At 35.6% G+C, this 17,773-nt stretch overlaps 5 protein-coding genes across 6 annotated transcripts in view; 3 read left to right on the forward strand and 2 right to left on the reverse strand.

Moving 5' to 3' along the window:
• Nucleotides 296-2,483, reverse strand: LOC104754447 (R3H domain-containing protein 4). Its single transcript, XM_010476642.1, has 7 exons — nt 2,174-2,483; nt 1,890-1,960; nt 1,536-1,644; nt 1,317-1,399; nt 1,016-1,174; nt 810-911; nt 296-701 (listed from the first exon to the last, which is right to left on the reverse strand). The coding sequence occupies exons 1-7, from the start codon at nt 2,229-2,231 to the stop codon at nt 546-548; spliced, it is 738 nt and encodes a 245-aa protein (XP_010474944.1). The 5' UTR covers nt 2,232-2,483; the 3' UTR covers nt 296-545.
• LOC104754448 (TVP38/TMEM64 family membrane protein slr0305) lies at nt 2,620-5,924 on the reverse strand. The gene is made up of 9 exons (XM_010476643.2): nt 5,412-5,924; nt 5,005-5,066; nt 4,811-4,865; nt 4,578-4,676; nt 4,311-4,397; nt 4,030-4,146; nt 3,628-3,720; nt 3,079-3,109; nt 2,620-2,958 (listed from the first exon to the last, which is right to left on the reverse strand). The coding sequence occupies exons 1-9, from the start codon at nt 5,511-5,513 to the stop codon at nt 2,771-2,773; spliced, it is 834 nt and encodes a 277-aa protein (XP_010474945.1). The 5' UTR covers nt 5,514-5,924; the 3' UTR covers nt 2,620-2,770.
• LOC104754449 (putative DUF21 domain-containing protein At1g03270) lies at nt 6,695-10,147 on the forward strand. Its single transcript, XM_010476644.2, has 13 exons — nt 6,695-6,935; nt 7,064-7,140; nt 7,316-7,399; nt 7,500-7,613; nt 7,896-7,979; nt 8,146-8,217; nt 8,442-8,509; nt 8,678-8,765; nt 8,851-8,924; nt 9,024-9,396; nt 9,558-9,604; nt 9,699-9,759; nt 9,855-10,147. Exons 1-13 carry the CDS (start codon nt 6,695-6,697, stop codon nt 9,972-9,974), a joined length of 1,503 nt encoding a protein of 500 aa, XP_010474946.1. The 3' UTR covers nt 9,975-10,147.
• On the forward strand, nt 12,742-16,518 carry LOC104754450 (general transcription factor IIE subunit 1). 2 transcript variants are annotated; one of them, XM_010476647.2, is made up of 12 exons: nt 12,742-12,850; nt 13,126-13,227; nt 13,369-13,491; nt 13,721-13,841; nt 14,181-14,294; nt 14,414-14,523; nt 14,620-14,803; nt 14,974-15,168; nt 15,364-15,591; nt 15,697-15,892; nt 16,104-16,233; nt 16,332-16,518. In XM_010476647.2, the coding sequence occupies exons 2-11, from the start codon at nt 13,175-13,177 to the stop codon at nt 16,196-16,198; spliced, it is 1,419 nt and encodes a 472-aa protein (XP_010474949.1). In that variant the 5' UTR covers nt 12,742-12,850; nt 13,126-13,174; the 3' UTR covers nt 16,199-16,233; nt 16,332-16,518. The 2 variants fall into 2 exon arrangements, with proteins under 2 accessions (XP_010474949.1, XP_010474948.1); XM_010476646.2 differs by having other exon boundaries at nt 16,104-16,518.
• The window catches only part of LOC104754451, a 3,578-nt gene continuing 3,340 nt past the window's right edge, over nt 17,536-17,773 (forward strand). Inside the window, exon 1 of the mRNA XM_010476648.1 lies at nt 17,536-17,639. The gene's annotated coding sequence lies outside the window, so the exon portion shown is untranslated. The remainder of the gene's footprint in view (nt 17,640-17,773) is intronic.

Raw genomic sequence — 17,773 nt, forward strand, 5'->3', positions numbered from 1 at the left:
CCATTTTTGTTTCCTTTTTTTTTTTTTTTGTGAACTCTGTTTATTTGGTCGCTCACTCTGAGTTATCTCATTCACTCACTCTTAAGTTATCTCATTCACTCACTCAAAGTTATCTCATTCACTCACTCTTAAGTTATCTCATTCACTCACTCAAATCAATACACAATTTAATTAAATAAATAAATATAGCATAACTGTGACTATTCTTTTACCAAAAAGAAATAAAATTGACTTGCGGGGTGACTTGGAACTCCCAACTGTACTTAGAGTTGAGAGGCAGTGGCTAATATGACACTGTTGCGAGAGACACCCTACCTTTCATGAAAACACAGTCTAGTTCTAATACAAGTCAGTGAATTCACAATCCGTACAAATTGAGAGAATACAATACAATCTTACAGAATACCACACGAGGTAGGGGAAGTAGCAAAGCGAGAGAGAGAGAGTGTCTTTTCGAAATTTTTGCTGCGTACAGAGAGCCTTTCAAATTGAGGCCAATGCAGCTTTTCTTTATTCATATAAGATTACAGAGCTACAAAGGAGTGTTACCAAGCTCCTTCCTTTGACATCCTAAGGAAATGGGCAAGGCTGATGCTCGGTTTCTCGCCTGAATTCCCGATATTTTTCCATTTGATGCTTGTTGTCTTCATTGCAATCCTTCCTATTTGTTCTGTTGCAGTTGTTGATACCAAATTGTGGTACTGCTCCAAAAAAAAAGAGTTAGCTTCTTTCAGTTGTTACTCTCTACATCTTTATCCCACATCTTAACAGAACATATGTAGCTCAAAAGATGTCGTGGCTCATCATACCTCACAAACCCCGTGCAAAAGCAATCTATGGAATGGGTCTTGAACCTTGAGGTCAAGGACATCTCCTTCACCACCTTCCTCGATGAAATGACTTATACAGTTCTGTAGAAAATAATGATTAACAATTCTGAAGTCTTAAGAGCAAAAGGTCTACATAGTTTTCATGTATGGGCTTAAATTGTCATCTCTGAAGAATCTATATGTACCTCATATCCCTCGATTAGTTCTGGTAAAAAGCTACGTCGAAGAGCATCTCTTGTCCTACAGTCTATTCTTCGCCAAGCATTCAAAACAGCGGTTTTATCAGCATCCATATGACCTCTCTGCCTCACGGATGACCGATTCAAGGAATCCATGATATTGGCCTGACAAAAAACACAAGATTTTAGCTATATAATTAAGACTTATACCAAGTATGTAAAACAAGTCACATATTATTTTCAAATCATTATTACAATAACTGCTACTTCTTCTGAGACTCAGTCCCAAAAGGCAGCTAAAAATTACCTCCTTGTCCATGTCTATGCTTCTAAATTTGTCCCATTCTCCAACATTAGTCAAAGAAAAGGCAGAGGGTGGCACATCATCACCTGTTGAGAGCATACGTAGAGTGTCAGCGAAACCATGAACCTAACACGGAACGGATTAAGAAAACATGGCTAATCCTAAGTACATGAGAAATAAATACAGGAAGAGTAGTAAACTGTTAATGGAATGTAACATTACCCCACGGTGGTGGAGCAAACAAGCCTCTGATTTCTTGGGCATCCAAACGAGGAACAAGTTCCATTAGAATACGATCATTTAACCACCTACGAGATCGCCGGTTACTAACCTGCAATAGCAATAAAAACTCATTACCTACCACATATAAACCTAGAAATTCATCTTGATCTCTTGTCTCATATAACCAACCAAACTTTGAATGAAGAAAGCAGAACAATCACATCTCAAGTACTGTATTAATAAGAGAATACCAAAATGATAACAGGATGAAAAAAAAATTGGCTGTACAACACAATGGACAACATTCCCAGCAAATTGAATGAGAAAATCAAAACAATGGAGGATGACACTCACTTGTCCTGTGAGGCGCTCAAGGGCCTCAATTTTCTTCTCAAGCGAGAGGCCACGAGAAGCAGAAGTATCTCCTGCACAGTACGTAAACCCCCTAATCAATTCATTCCCAAGAAACGAAAAAAAAAAAAAAAAACAATTTCCCTATATAAATCAGAAACCCTAATTCCCCCAATAGAGAAAGTTTTCGAATTTAAGGAAACGGTACCAAAACACGGGCCTATCTCACTCACTGATTTATCCCATTCCATCTGCTTAGAAAAAAGTTGAACACTTTTGAATTTTACCTCTATGGGGATCAATAAGAAGGCTCTCATCTCGCCGCATGACATTGGTAGCCGCCATGATTCAACAAATCGGGGATATATGAGGAAATCGGCTAATTTGAACAGAAAACAAACCGAGCCACGAGACGCTTCTCTTTCAAAGGATAGACTCTTTCTCTTTCACAACAGGTTTCGAGGTGTAATTGCGGTTACGCGACAAGGCAAGGCCATCACCAGAATGAACGGAGACGAAGGAAGCGCAACGATTTGGGAATTCCAAGATTTTCAGACGCAAGTACGTTTCAAATCAATTCAGAGCCATGGAATATGCCGGAATTTTAATATTTCAAACCCGACCCTACACGACCCGTCCGACAAGGACTGGACTAAAATTAATTTCGGTTTAACTGGTATACCACTGGTTTCTTACAAAACTCCAGTAAATAAAATAAATTAACCAAGTGAAGGAAGAAAAAACGGATTAAACGGTGATTAAATTGGTATTATGAATCTCTCTCTTTATATAATGATGCTATACAAAAACGTATCTAACATTCTCCTCCGTAAAAAAAATTTCGTGAAATTTACAAACTCGAGAGGTTTCTTCTGGTCTTTTTCCTATTCAAGTGTATTGGATGGGTCGATTCTGATAACGAGGGGCTCCTGTTGTAGATCCGATGGTGGTTCTGCGATGGGGAGCACAGAAGCGTCGTCATTCTTCTTCCCATCTAAATCAATGCCATTCTCAGCCAATGCTTTGTCCAATGATGATTTCGCCACTCTTGTTACGCATATTATCAGGATAACTGCACCCACATCATTCAAAATCCACACAACAAAAACCGGATCACTTATCCACTTTGCCTAAACACAGACCACAGTGCCATTCCAATGTTAACAACGAAGTGATAACAGAATAGACTTACCAGCTAGAGCGACGCCAACCATCATAATTACCTGCATCCACAAGTGACCATGCCGAAGGAGGACCAATCAGATTAATAATGCAAGGGGGGACAAATATAGTTCAACGCAACAAAACCGCAGCTATTAATTCATCATATACATGCAGCTGCAACACTATCGCAATGTTAATCCTTACATATAGGAGGATGCTTCGGCTTCGGTTAAGAAATCATCATCCTCAGGATATTTTAGCAAAATTCTCAACATTTCAGATCCCAGAAATGCATATCATATATTATGGAAAACAAGCAACTCTACATTATATTGTGGGATAGACACCAAGATGTTTTCAATAAATCTCATAATATAAGACCTAATTTAAACTTCATTTCGGACAAGCTGTTATTTTTCTTACAATACAAACTTTAAACCTAGTGTTCTCAGTATAAATCATAAGTGATAAGTAACCATGCATTACAGCAGAGACGCACAGGAATATCTTCACGCAAGTTGATCTACGACAATTTCCAATCTAGTAGTCAATTGGAAGTAAATGAGCGAAAACTTACCCAACGAAATACTGACACCTCATGCCATCCATGTGTAATATCAGAAAGATCTTTAAGAGTAGTTCCAACATAAACTAGCGCAAACGTAATGGGCTGTTACATCAAAACATTTCAGAATATTAGTACTACTGTTACGGATAATATTAGCAATCAGCACTTTTACATGCGCATGGTAACTTGAAAACAATTTCAAGTTGTTTTATCAGTTTCTCCCCTTTAGTCTCAATCTATGAATTGTGTATATACAACACTCCATTTGAATGAACCAAAACCACAATTACTGATCCCCAAGAGTATAGTAGTTCTTGGGTGTAAAACAAAGAGCAAAGAAATTGGCTCTTCTTCCACCACTATCAAAGTATAAAGGCAACATACAAGCGAATTTTAAAGAAATGTCAGTACCATCATTCCCAACCAAGTGGCCAGCATGTATTCCCCTAAGCGAACAGGGGTTACAGATAGGAGGTAATTCAACATATTGAAGGGCAGTATGGGGACAACGCGTAGCAGCAAGACTATCTGTAAAGCAAGAAAATACCACTATCTAGTTAGTAGTCAAATCAATTAAATGTAAGCAAGAAATTTGAGGTCCTTTTTCATACTGTTGGTCCCAGATCTAACTTCTAGGAATAAAAACGAACTGTCAATTAATTAACTGAGAGAGTGCTACTAGATTGACATGCCTTGAAGCCAGATTTTTGAATTGCGACGGAAACAGCTTGAAACTTCGGGTAATGCTTTATTTTTGAGGTGACATAAGATCTACCAATCTGCATGATACCAGAAAGACAAAAGATAAATCATTAGCAACAATGACATAGTCGAGAATGCCACACTTGGTTCAATTGCCGAAGATGCACAAAAACAGGAACCAGTCACTTCTGTAGTTGGAACAAGCAACATCATTGCAAGCGAAATATGCTAAGATAGACCATATCAAACAGACATACCGTTCTACCAAGCAGAAATGCCGCTGTTGCACCTAATGTAGCTCCAAGAGAGTCGGCTACAAATCCTACTGGCAGACCAAAAAGGTAACCACCACCTAGCTGCAGAGTGAAAAATAAGACTATAAGAACAGGGATTAAAATTCATAGTATTTTATCTTGTAATGAAAAATTATGAACAAACATCTTCCAAAAGCACTCTACATTTCACTACATAGTTATGAATCCACACATACCGTGAGTACAGAAGCAGGAACCGCCACAATTGTGAGAGGAATATAAGCCAATGCTCTGCAAATTTCAAGGAAGTAAAAAAGGCTTATCAAAAGATTAAACCAAAACAAGTAGTAAACAATAGCAAAATAAACCAGTATAAGTGGTAGAAACTAGAGTATGAAACCAAAACAAGTAGCAAACATGGAAAACTTACAATGCAAGTGGACCAAAAGGTCCAAGATCTTCCTTAATCCATAGCAAGAAGTCCTTCAATTTCTGCAGAAAAGGAACATAACAATGATTATAAATCATATATAAATTACCATTCGCCTGATCTATGACCACAGCACTACGACCACGTCTAGCAAATTTCTTGATTAATTTCATAAGCAAATCAAAAATCTCTACTACTGATCTTCATAAAAAGTGAATTAAGGAAGAGTCGAAGTGTTACACAATATAGCTACCGAGCAATACTATTCTCAAACAGAGATATAGTGATCTAGCGAGTTCCACCAATACTCCGCTCTGTAAATATCCAAGCATAGAAGATACAGACACTATCGTTGCTACATTATCACTAAAAGCTACCAATATAAATGAGTGGGAGAGAGAAATTGCCTGCTCGACAGGGAGAAAAGTGAAGGCGGTGATGATAAAAACAAGGAGGAGCAGTGAGATTGCGATTCGAAAAGTGGACGGAGAGAATGACATCGCCGCCATATACAAGGATCTGAGGCGACGGCGCCACCAAGGACTCGAATGATCATCCTCCGCACCATCGTAGCCATATTGACCTCCATTAATACAAGCTCCTGGCTTCAGCCACGGCCTCGCCCTTAGGCCCTCCACTTTCGCCAGATTTTTTGTTTTACCTCGCTAAAACGAAATCGTGTCTCTTCTCGCCGCTTTAGACTTCGCCGACGATTCCGGAGATATCCTTCAGCAGACGCGTCGTCTCTCTCTCCTCCGATTGGGAAAACGAAACATGCGATTGAGAGAGAGAGAGAGGGGTCTCGCGGAAATGGATAGAGAGTGATTTCAGAGATGGAGAAGCTTGTTGTGTGCTTCAATTCTTCGATTTCACTGTTCTTCGATCTTGAGATTTTCTGTTGCGTCTCCGGCTTCACTGTAAAAAAAAAAAAAAACTATTTTTTTTCCGCGTAAACTATTTTTGGGCCATTAATAGGCCAAATATTGAGCTAATCGTTAGGCCCCTAAGGCCCATACAAAGCAAATCAAAAATTTATACGGATGAATTAAGTGAAACTACTAAAAATACTACTGGTTTACACTTAAATAAAAACCATCTAGGGACTAGGATTTTACAGTAATTATTTATCTCATTCACGTTGACCATAAGAGATCTTTTAGTGTTATTACAACTTGCGTTGGGCAGGACAAAAATGGTGTAGCTTTTCAAGATTTGATCTTTTTGGGTTCTCTCGTTTTAATTTAGGAATTATTCGAATTTGTGTTTCTCTTTTGTCGATATAACGATAGCTTTTGTCACTTGTAAATATGTTTACCTAACGGTAAAAAATACGAGCGTTAAAACCGGTGGTGGCAAGAAATTAAGGAATAAGAACGATAGCTCGCTCACTCGGTACTTCATAATTATCACGTGTCGCAGAAAGAAGTATCAAAAAAAAGGAAAAATAAAATAAAATAACGCATGAGTTAAAAAAAATACTATTTGAGAGCGGAAAAAAATAGGAAAAGAGAAGTAAAAAAAGGGAAAAAACGCATGTTGGATGCTGACGTGTCAGGTGGTCCATGTATCCCCGTATCCTTTTCATCGTCTTCACAACATTAACCTTACCTTTCACATCACAACTCTCTCTCTCTCTAGCTCCGTCGCTGTTTTTTTGTCTCTCTTCAAGCGACCAAATCGAAGCGTGGCAATGGTTGTTCTGAGCACTCTGGCGTTGGTAAGAGCCGCTTACTCGGTAAACAGTTTCGTATTTGAAGCGGAAGACATCCGATTCGGTTCGCCGTGGTGGTTCGTAGTCGTCGGTGTGGCGTGTTTCCTCGTTCTCTTCGCTGGGATAATGTCGGGACTCACGCTTGGGCTAATGTCCCTTGGTCTCGTTGAGCTTGAGATTCTCCAGCAGAGTGGTTCCTCCGCCGAGCAAAAACAGTCCGGTACGGCTCTATATATATATATATATATATTTGTTTTCCCCCCGTGATCAGAACTGTCGTTGCCTTGCCTTTGGTTCTCGATATCTATGCTATCAAAAAGTTACATACTTGACTTTGATCTGTGGCAGCTGCTATTTTGCCTGTGGTTAAGAAGCAGCATCAACTTCTTGTGACTCTACTTCTATGCAATGCAGCTGCCATGGAGGTAATTTGTTACCCCTGATTTACAACGATACATTACTGTTTCATTGCACCTCAGAATTAAGTGAAATTTTACCTTTTTAATTTCAGGCTCTGCCAATATGCCTGGATAAGATAGTCTGTTATACATTAGTGTTTTTATTGCACCTCAGAATTAAGTGAGTTTTACCTGTTTTCAGGCTCTTCCAATATGCCTGGATAAGATATTCCATCCTTTTGTGGCTGTTTTACTTTCAGTTACTTTTGTTCTTGCTTTTGGAGAGGTAACTTTCTTTACATATCGATCGTCTTGGTATATCAGTTGTGATGATATATATTCACTACTTTCCAATCATCTGATAGTAATTGGAAATTTCTTACTAGATAATTCCGCAAGCTATATGCTCGAGATACGGACTTGCTGTTGGCGCTAATTTTTTGTGGCTGGTTCGCATTTTGATGATTATCTGCTTTCCCATTGCTTACCCTATCGGAAAGGTGATCTTTTCGTTATCAGTTAACCTTGGTGTGTTTGCTTTTTTGTTTGACAGTTGCTACAATAGTCAATTAAGTTATGTTAACAACTTTCAATTATGGAACAATTGGGAGATTTGCTGAAAAATCTAGCAATGTCTTTTAAGAAGTGGGAGTTACTTGGTAGAGCTAACTGCATTGATTATATCATCAACACAAGTTGATTCATTTATTGATTATGTCAGAGTGGTATGCAGCTGTTGTATGTTTACTTACTTTTCTCAACGTTTTAATTATATGCCTCAGGTTCTTGATGCTGTAATTGGGCATAATGACACACTATTTAGGCGAGCTCAGCTGAAAGCCCTTGTCTCAATTCACAGCCAGGAGGTACTTTCTCTTTATGATCTAACTAGACATATCCAGAATAGGAAAAAGGACAGATATTACGCTCTAACCTTGTCTGTTTTGTGAAGTAGTTAAAATTTAGTTACTTGATTGTCATAAGTATTTCTGTTTCCAGCTCTCATTGACATGCTATTTATCTCCAACATAGGCTGGTAAGGGGGGTGAACTGACACACGAGGAAACAATGATTATAAGCGGAGCCTTGGATTTGAGCCAGAAGGTATGTATCTGAATTAGCGCCTACTTATCTGAAACCAGTTATGTTGTGATTGAAGTGACTTGCTTATTATGCCTCACTGATCCAGATTTAGACTCCTCATCTCCATGAAAATTTGTTGCATATGGAGGATGACTTACTTTGTTGAACTGATGCATATATTATTTACTGCATAAAGGTTACTTCCAATGATCTAATTCATGTGCTTTCATTTACTGGAAGTTCAGACTGCTGAGGAAGCGATGACGCCTATTGAATCAACATTTTCGCTAGATGTAAATACAAAGTTAGACTGGTGAGTTAAGGTTAGAGTTGACCTTTTTTTCAACCATTTACTTTCTCAATCTGTCTTGTTAATTGCTATACAGAGTAGTGTAGAGTGTAAGTTGTTTTCCTTGGTCTATCTGCTTAGTAATAGCGCATGGTGGTTTGATATCATGAATTTCCCACCTTGTAAATTCAGGGAAACAGTTGGAAAAATACTTTCGCGAGGTCATAGTCGAATCCCGGTCTACTTGGGGAATCCGAAAAATATCATTGGGCTTCTATTGGTAATCCTGTAGTATGTAGTATGTTTACTTACTTTGCATTTCTTCATGGTACTTAGTTCTCACTGTATCTGCTGCTGTTTACTAGGTTAAGAGTCTTCTAACTGTACGAGCTGAGACAGAGGCACCTGTAAGTTCGGTTTCCATCAGGAAGATCCCAAGGTATCTATTATCTTTTCTTCCCTGAGCTTGGCTTGACCTACTCATCATATGTTTCCCACATCAAAATAAGTATAAAGTTCCCATGCACTGCGTTTCCAGGGTTCCATCAGACATGCCATTGTACGATATCCTCAATGAATTTCAAAAGGGAAGCAGTCACATGGCTGCAGTTGTCAAAGTTAAAGACAAAGATAAAAATAAAAACATGCAGCTGCTGAGTAGTGTCGAAACACCCAAAGAATATATGAAGTTTTACCAGAGTAGTAATCTAACGACTCCTTTGCTGAAGCATGAATCCCATGATGTTGTTGTTGATGTTGATAATGTACCAAAGCATGTGAAAAACAGGGGAAGAAATTTCCAACAGAACGGTATTGTGACAAGAGACTTGCCGTGTTTGTTGGAAGATAACGAGGATGCAGAAGTGATTGGCATCATCACGTTAGAGGATGTCTTTGAAGAACTTCTACAAGTATGATCTTATACCTTTTTTATATATATTTTTCCTTCTCTGATTTGGTCCTCTGCTCGTGTTAATCATCACTGTGACTTCAAGAATCTCTCTGTTACACATATTTTTCCATATGCATTTAAAATAAGAAGCTTTCCTTTGGTGATTTACTGCAAATGCAGGCAGAAATCGTAGATGAGACTGATGTTTACATTGACGTACATAAAAGGTATTGTAGTGGTATTGCTTCTGAGTCACTTCTCTAATACTTACAAAACGTTCACTACTAAGCAAAAATGCATCATATTTTGCCATATTTTCAGGATACGTGTGGCGGCGGCTGCAGCAGCTGCTGTATCATCCATAACACGTTCTTCACCAGCGGTAAGCAAGCAACATTGGCTGATCACATCATCGGAATCCAAGTGAATCAAAATTGAAAACTTATGGGGGATTAACGACTCTTGTGTGTGGTACAGGAGGTTCAAAGCAAGGTAGGACAAACCGTGAAGAAGAAGCTTGTTGGGAGAGAAGCTCGCAGTACAAAAAATTACACAACAAAAGTCACGGAGACTCTTTTCGCGGAATCAGATAGATAGTGTTTAGCTTCTATTGCTAATTTAAGGTTGAAGGTTCAACGTCATGTCTCTTAGGACTTACTTTGTTGTATGTTGTGTGTGTCAATACGAAGTTGAAATAATGAAGAGAATAAGAAAAGTAAAGAGTTTTGTATCTTTCTAAACCAATAGAATGGTACATACCGGTTTGATCAGCTCTAACGGTATGAAGTTATGACCCCTTAAGTATGGTGACAAACAATTGACGAAGTTAATTGACACATCGTTTAAGCAAAGCATATGAGTAATCCATTCTCTCATAATATGTTTACTTCTTTATTGGATTGATGATTTGAGTTTATCTTTAAATCCACCAAGATCTTGTGTCATATACAATCAATGATTTTAAAAGTTTAATTGAATATTTTATGTTAATTAAGCAAACAATTTTTATGTTATTAAGCAAACATTTTTGAGAAAAAAAAAAATCCTACGAACAAATCCAGGAGTATGTCAGATTTGGACAATAAGCATACTCAGCTCTCAAAAAAGTTAGAGGCGGGCTTCGAACCCGAATAGTCTTAACCGGAATGATCCAACCTTTACCACTAGACCACTTTGATCTGTAAGGTTTATATACAAATACAATGTAAATATTAAATTATTAGTATAAATCTCGTTCAAAATTTTATTTTCAAGAATTATCTCGATCAATCGGAAATCTGTTTCACATGTTCTTAGTAGCAAGTTCTTTCGACTTATGTAGATCACGAATTTGGTTTTAGGATTTATAGGTTGTATTTTGGTATTTTCAATTAAATATATATATATATATATATATATCTATATATACATTTTTCAAGTACATTTAGCAAATAAATCCTATAGTTGCCACCTATTTACAAGACTGCCATTGATATTAATTATTAATTTATTTTTCATTTAATTAATTAATATTAAGTTTCTATTTTTAAAAACAAGATTTCCCATCCTAAATAATTTTCCAAAAAAATTGGAACCACTCCCTTTAACATTAAGTATTAATTTTATAATTGATTTAATTAATATTAAGTTTCCAATTTTACAAAACAATATTTTCTCACACAAATTTCATAAACAATCGGTCTAACCAAGAAACGAATTGATTTTGGAGGAGGATCCGTGGCCGAGATTTTTAATCTCAACGCATTGATTTCCCCCTAAAATAAATGTTCAAAATCAAATATAAAATATATCATTCAAAAAACAAACGGTATGATTTTAAAAGGTAACAAACATATTTACCATTCAATTTGATATCTTATTCAAAGAATAATAATAAAATATAAAAGATATTGCTTGCTCACAGATTTATTTTTATTTTGTATTACGTATTAAAATAATTTTTACTTCACGGGTTTCATATGATGAGTTTCTATGGATTAAAATTCTTTAAATATGTTGCCTGACCCGCCTAGCATGGCGGGTTTGGAATATAGAACCAACACTAAAGCTATTAGTTTATCTCATATACATTATAGATTTGTATTCATAGTTTTGAAAATTAACTTATAAATTATTTAGTATATGAACTACAAAATATTACACATACTATAACACATTCTTAATATTCCAAAAAAAAAATACACATAAAAATATACACTAGCATACTATATAGGCATATACCTCTGTTTAATTCTAGAGAACAAAACAAATCTAGAATTTTATATTCTATCTAATAACAAATTTAATGTAATTAGGTTATAAACTTTATAAAACGTAAGAAGAAGAAAAAAAATTCTAAATTAGATAAAAAGTTAACTAATTGAAAATTTGAAAACTAAATAAATTAAAAATTATTATTTAAAATACAATAATTTATTGCTTAGTCCCGCGGTGTACCGTGGGTGAAATCCTAGTATATATATATTTGTTAATTGAATTACATGGAGTTTCAATTTATTTATAAAACATGTTTACTTGACAACATATCCCAACTAAAATTTTAAAACCATTGATTGCATAACACAAAATTTTGATGGATATAAAAATGAATTCAAATTATCAAAATTCAATAAAAAATAATGAGTTAAAACAATTGAAGAAGAGCATGGCCAGTAGTGGCAATAGAAGCTGGCCAGGTCAATGTAGATATCAAACCCCCAAATGCTACTTTCAAACTACGTGGAAAACTTTCTATTGAAAGATTTGATCGAGTGCTATGGTGAATTATGAAAATACAATTGGTTTGCACATTTTTTTTTATTTTTGACTAATAATTAATAATTCCAAAAACAAAAACAAAATAGTTAACTTATTTGTTATACAAATATTATTTCAAAATTAAAATACTGTTTTTAATTATATATACTTGATTCTTTTAAAAGATTTTAGATGATGATGAAATAAATTATGATGGTTCATATTAATTCAGGTTCTTTAAGAAATTCAACTAATAAAATCTAGTAAAACATAAACAATGCAAAAAAAAAGAAAAAAGAAAAAACTCATAAGTCATATTTACTATGTTTTGTAAAGACTTTAGATAATGATTTGTTTAAATATATCAAAATTTGTGTTAAGTTAGTTACATATTTAAAATTATAATTGAAATTAAGTCAATATTTTAAGTAAGAAAAATCAAAAGTCTGTGTAATTTAATTTAACAATTAAAATAAAAGCTAAAAATATTGTTAATGAAAAATAGCAAAAGACAAAGAATTAAAATCTGATGATTTGGAAATCTATATTTTAAAATTAAAGTGAGGTTAATGCTGTAGTACATAAATGAACACAAAAAAACTAAAACAGTTAAAAAGTAGAACAAAAACAAAAGAGTGACTTCAACGCTATTTGACAATTCGTTGGCGTACACACTCTCTCTCTCTCTCTCTCTCTCTGCGCCGTATTATCTCCCTCTTTCTCGAACATTGCCGGCGGTAAGCTTCTTCCATCTTCCTCTTCTAGTGATCTTAAAAGTACAGAGAGATCTAATTAACCTAGCTTAGTCTAATTGTTACTTGGACTTGAGTTGATTCCTCTTCCTCTTCGTTCTACTTGTTACTTGGAATTGAGTTGATTCCTCTGACGTATAAACCCTAATTTCGTGGTCCTTGTCCTTGTGAAGTTTTGTTCTCATCTCTCCTGAACTTTTGTTAGTTACTTATACGGCGATTGATCGATCTGTTATAAGTTATCCTCTGTATCAATGCAGATTTTGTAACAAACACGAAGCTAATAATACTGGTTCTTCGGCTGGGTCCATGGATAAATCAGGCCCGGTGCAGAAAACCGTTGTGATCCAGCCATTTGTCAAGTAACTCTCTTCTATCACTTTTTTTTTTTTTTTTTTTTTTTTNTCAATTTACAAACATAGCAGACACTTTTTTGTTTGTGTTCAAATAGTTCCATTACCAACTATATCCTATGTTTGCTTTACATTGTTGTGTTTTTTTAGGTTGGTGAGGCTTGTAGCGAGAGCTTTCTATGATGATTATACTACAAAAAGCGATAATCAGCAGAAATCTGCAAAGAGTGACAACAGAGGGATTGCCGCTGTGGTGCTTGATGCGCTGACCAGGTTTGTTTTGTGTGCTTCTCTTCAGTTTTTTTCTTATTATGTTAGGTGAGTAACTGGCTCACATCTCCCTGTCACTTGGGGTTTAAGGATATTTGCTTAGATTAACTTTTGAAACTTGATGATGGGTATGTGTAAGGTTGATATTACTTTAGGTGAGTAATTGGCTCACATCTCCGCTGTGTTTACACTAGCTCTCATTTCTAGTGTTCTTTTGTTTTTTGTCTGCTAGGCGGCAATGGGTTAGAGAAGAAGACTTGGCAAAAGATTTGCAGTTACACGCCAAGCAACTTCGAAAAATAATTAGACTCTTTGAAGAACAAAAATTGATTATGCGTGACCACCGGAAAGAGGTTTGTGCAGAAACTATCTTCTTTCAGTTTGTTATATAGTAGTCTTTACACAATAAGCCTCAGCTTTCAACGCAACCACTCATCTAGTTGTAGTAGGATCAGTAGCATATTGTCGTAGAATATCTAGAGTATAACACTGATTGGAAAACATGAGTGTGAGAAAATGATTGATTGGCTACTTCTTTATTTGTGTGTTTCTGTTGACCTGTAGGGTTGATATTCATGCATTCATATTAAATTTGTTTCTCACCTTGTCAAACTTGTTCCACCACGTGTTCTATTTGGTTCCACCACATTTCTTTCCTTTTCTGCTTTATTGATTCACAATCTTTTCAATAGACTGCAAAGGGTGTAAAGATGTATAGTGCTGCAGTGGCTGCTACAAGTGATGGCCGAGCAGAGGACAAAGTTAAGCTCCACACTCACTCGTATTGTTGTCTCGATTATGCACAGGTATGCGCTTCTTCTTGTCCCCAAATTTTTATTATTCAGTTTGCTGTACTTTGTTAAAATTGTCTCTAATCAAATTTCCCCTGTACTTTGTTAAACTTGCACTTTTTCTTTTCTTACAGATATCTGATGTTGTTCGTTGTAAACTGCACCGGATGAAAAAAAAGCTCAAAGATGAGCTAGAAGATAAGAATACTGTTCAGGAGTATGGCTGTCCTAACTGCCAAAGGAAGTAAAGTCCATTACTCTTTATGTTCTTATAATCTGTTTACATTTATGAGTGGTATTATGTTCACGAAAGCTGAACAGATTTTTATTTCTGGTTTAGATATAATGCGCTGGATGCTCTGAGATTAATTTCTATGCTAGACGATTCTTTTCATTGTGAAAATTGCAATAGCGAACTTGTTGTGGAGTGTAACAAGCTAACTTCCGAAGAAGTAGTAGATGGAGATGATAATGGAAGGAGATGGCGCCGGGAAAAACTAAAAGATATGCTTCAGAAGTTGGAGGTCTGTGTTTATTGTTTTAACGGTTCAATTCAATATTCTATAAAATTTGATAAAGCTTCACTGAAGCGTTGCATCGTTTCATATTCATGATGACACCAGAATGTATATCTTGATTTAGAATTTTTTTCCCGGGAGATCAGATCTTAATTTACCAGAATGATAAAGTGCAGGCTCAATTGAAACCTCTGGTGGATCAATTAGACAGAATAAAAGATCTACCTATTCCTGAATTTGGATCTTTTCTGGCATGGGAGGCTCGTGCAGCTATGGCTGCTCGCGCAAATGGTGATCTTAACCCTAATGATCCTTTGAGGTCACAGGGTGGGTATGGTTCAACACCAATGCCATTTCTCGGAGAGACAAAGGTGATCATTAGTTACACTTTTCAATGTTTATAGAAGTGTAGTGCTATAATGCAAGATGAGGCAGTGGTATTGTAATGAAATTTTCACTTTGTTTCTCCAGCCAGTTAATGTTTATGTATATTCATCTGCAAAGTATCCCTGCATTTTTTCCTCTTTCATTGTGGTCAGTTAATTTCTAAAATCTTTCATGGTTAGGTTGAGGTTAACCTTGGCGACGGGAACGAGGATGTTAAATCTAAAGGTGGAGATTCCAGTCTGAAAGTCTTGCCTCCATGGATGATTAAGCAAGGAATGAATCTGACTGAGGAACAAAGAGGTGAAATGAGACAAGAAGCAAAGGTTGATGGTGGTTCAGGAGGAGCAGCAAAACTTTCAGATGACAAGAAATCAGCCATTGGAAATGGCGATGAAAAGGATATAAAGGTGTGCTTTTGGGGACAAATTCTTTGTGCCTATTTAGATTTCCACAGTAGCATCTTTTGGATTGTGTTTCCTAAATTCTGATACAGTATTTTCATTTTGCCTCAGGATGAATATCTCAAAGCTTACTACGCCGAACTGCTGAAGCAGCAAGAGCTTGCTGCAAGGCTTAATCAACAAGAATCCGCTGGTGAATTAACTCCTGATATTCAATTGGCTACTACATCCCCAGGTCGCGAGGTTGGTAAGAAGTCCAAACGTGAAGAGGATGATGTTGAATGGGAAGAAGAGGCTCCTGTTGCAGGTCAGTTTTGAGTTTGAATACCTCATTTCCAATTAGCTTATTAGCTGATCATATGAAACAATGCATTAGCTAGTTATAAGGAACCTTGATAAGTTATTCATCGAATTCGTTGAGCTTCAACAAGAAGATAGTTGTTAAGACATCTTGATGTATAAAGTTTATGATATGCTTAATATGGTAACTTAACAATGTTGTTACACACTTGGTGCAGCAAATGGAAACTACAAGGTGGACTTGAATGTGGAAGCAGAAGCCTCGGGTGGTGAAGAAGAAGAGGAAGATGACGTCGACTGGGAAGAAGGCTGAAAGCAAGTGGATCAACCATTGATCACAGGATTAAGGTAGACCGTGAATTCTCTCATGTACACACTATAAGAGTTAACTTTTTGGGAATCTCATCATCGACACCAAACTCGTTAATTTGTACTTGTCGGCGCAGACGAAAGATTGATGCATCTGTGAAACAAGACTATGGTGTGGATTGAGATTCCATTAGCTAATGTTTGTTTTATATATGTATTGGGGGTTTCTCTTATAATATGTTCAAAAAGTGGTGATAGTTATGTAATTTAGATTACGGATAAGGTCTAGTAAAGTCATTTAAGGATTCTTGTTGTTGTTTTAAAGTCCTCGTATTATCTCGGGTGTTATTATTTGAGTAAAAAAGAATAATATTGCGAATAATAATTTTAGTAAAAATCCTATTGATGATATTATACGATACTATGATTTAGTTTAATATAAATAGCAACAATTGAATATCCGATTAGAAGATATATTAACAAGATAACAGAAACAAATTTTGTTGTTTATCTAACTAGAGTATTTTTTAAAATTTCCGTAAAATAGATAATCAGTTGAGAAATAAATTCACAAAAATATTTTCCATTTTTTTCATCCAGAAAAATATTAGGGGGTGGTATTGATTTGATATTTATGAAGATTTTTAAAGAGTTCAACAAAATCATGAAAAATGAATAAGTGAAAAATTGTTAAAAATTGCTAGAGAGTTTTGTTGATTAGTTTTCTAAAATCTTGTAAAGTTCTCCAAACAATCCTTGTATTTTTATGATACTTTCATGACTTTATTTTGTAAATGAAAGTGTCTAAAATCATGAACCAATAACATAATAACTGAACTCATTAACAATCCTAAATTCTTTTGTTATAATTGAATAACACAAAACCTTTAATGACTTTATAAAAGTCTGAATCCAATAACCCAGATTTGTTAAGATTTTAAATGACTTTTTATAAATCACAAACTAATAACACTAAACTTTAACAGAGTTTAACAAAATTTTGATCTAATAACAACAGATTTTACATAACATTTAAAATCTTTAAAACTCTATTCAAATCTTAAACCAATAACCCCACTTAGGAAAAACCAAAAAAAAATTATTTCAACAAACTCCTTGTCCTAATATAGCCAATCATAATTTAATGTACTTTCCTGGTTACCCATTGGTTGTTTGTTATCATTCATGAACCTTAAAAATCTTAGCGGAGGAAGCCACGTCAGTCATAATCAATAAATTGACTTAAATACCCTCAGAGACGCTGCAAAATTACGCTACTACCCAGAATACGGACTTAGTCCGCAAGTCTTTTTTAGTAATTACGGAGCAATTTACACATAAATACACACACTTGTTCCTCTCTCTTCTTCTCCTTCCTCCTCTTCCTCCTCGCCTCGCAGCACTCGCCTCTTCTCATCTCTCAAATACACGAAAGTTTAGTAAAGGTTCGTTCTTTATATCTTCGTTTGTCTCTGGAAATTTTTTATAAAAAATAATTGAGAGGAAACTGAATCGTCGAATTTAAAATTTGATTTTCCTCTGTGTATTTTTTTTTTTTTTTTTTTTTTTTTTTTTTTTT

Source organism: Camelina sativa, chromosome 17, assembly GCF_000633955.1.
Source record: "Camelina sativa cultivar DH55 chromosome 17, Cs, whole genome shotgun sequence".
NCBI classification, from domain to species: Eukaryota; Viridiplantae; Streptophyta; class Magnoliopsida; order Brassicales; family Brassicaceae; genus Camelina; species Camelina sativa.

What these genes read in the sequence shown, in the direction of transcription:
- LOC104754447 (XM_010476642.1), bottom strand. Translation starts at nt 2,231, where the DNA reads ATGGCGGCTACCAATGTCATGCGGCGAGATGAGAGCCTTCTTATTGAT. An exon ending in TCTTATTGATCCCCATAGAG is followed by an intron (nt 1,961 to 2,173) that starts GTAAAATTCAAA and finishes CGTACTGTGCAG; the next exon opens with GAGATACTTCTGCTTCTCGT. An exon ending in TTGAGCGCCTCACAGGACAA is followed by an intron (nt 1,645 to 1,889) that starts GTGAGTGTCATC and finishes TTGCTATTGCAG; the next exon opens with GTTAGTAACCGGCGATCTCG.
- LOC104754448 (XM_010476643.2), bottom strand. Translation starts at nt 5,513, where the DNA reads ATGGCGGCGATGTCATTCTCTCCGTCCACTTTTCGAATCGCAATCTCA. An exon ending in TTCCTGCTTCTGTACTCACG is followed by an intron (nt 4,677 to 4,810) that starts GTATGTGTGGAT and finishes TTCACTCTGCAG; the next exon opens with CTAGGTGGTGGTTACCTTTT. An exon ending in GGTTGGCGTCGCTCTAGCTG is followed by an intron (nt 2,959 to 3,078) that starts GTAAGTCTATTC and finishes ATGTGGGTGCAG; the next exon opens with TTATCCTGATAATATGCGTA.
- LOC104754449 (XM_010476644.2), top strand. Translation starts at nt 6,695, where the DNA reads ATGGTTGTTCTGAGCACTCTGGCGTTGGTAAGAGCCGCTTACTCGGTA. An exon ending in GTAAATACAAAGTTAGACTG is followed by an intron (nt 8,510 to 8,677) that starts GTGAGTTAAGGT and finishes TTGTAAATTCAG; the next exon opens with GGAAACAGTTGGAAAAATAC. An exon ending in TCCATCAGGAAGATCCCAAG is followed by an intron (nt 8,925 to 9,023) that starts GTATCTATTATC and finishes CTGCGTTTCCAG; the next exon opens with GGTTCCATCAGACATGCCAT.
- LOC104754450 (XM_010476646.2), top strand. Translation starts at nt 13,175, where the DNA reads ATGGATAAATCAGGCCCGGTGCAGAAAACCGTTGTGATCCAGCCATTT. An exon ending in ATATGCTTCAGAAGTTGGAG is followed by an intron (nt 14,804 to 14,973) that starts GTCTGTGTTTAT and finishes GATAAAGTGCAG; the next exon opens with GCTCAATTGAAACCTCTGGT. An exon ending in CATTTCTCGGAGAGACAAAG is followed by an intron (nt 15,169 to 15,363) that starts GTGATCATTAGT and finishes TTTCATGGTTAG; the next exon opens with GTTGAGGTTAACCTTGGCGA.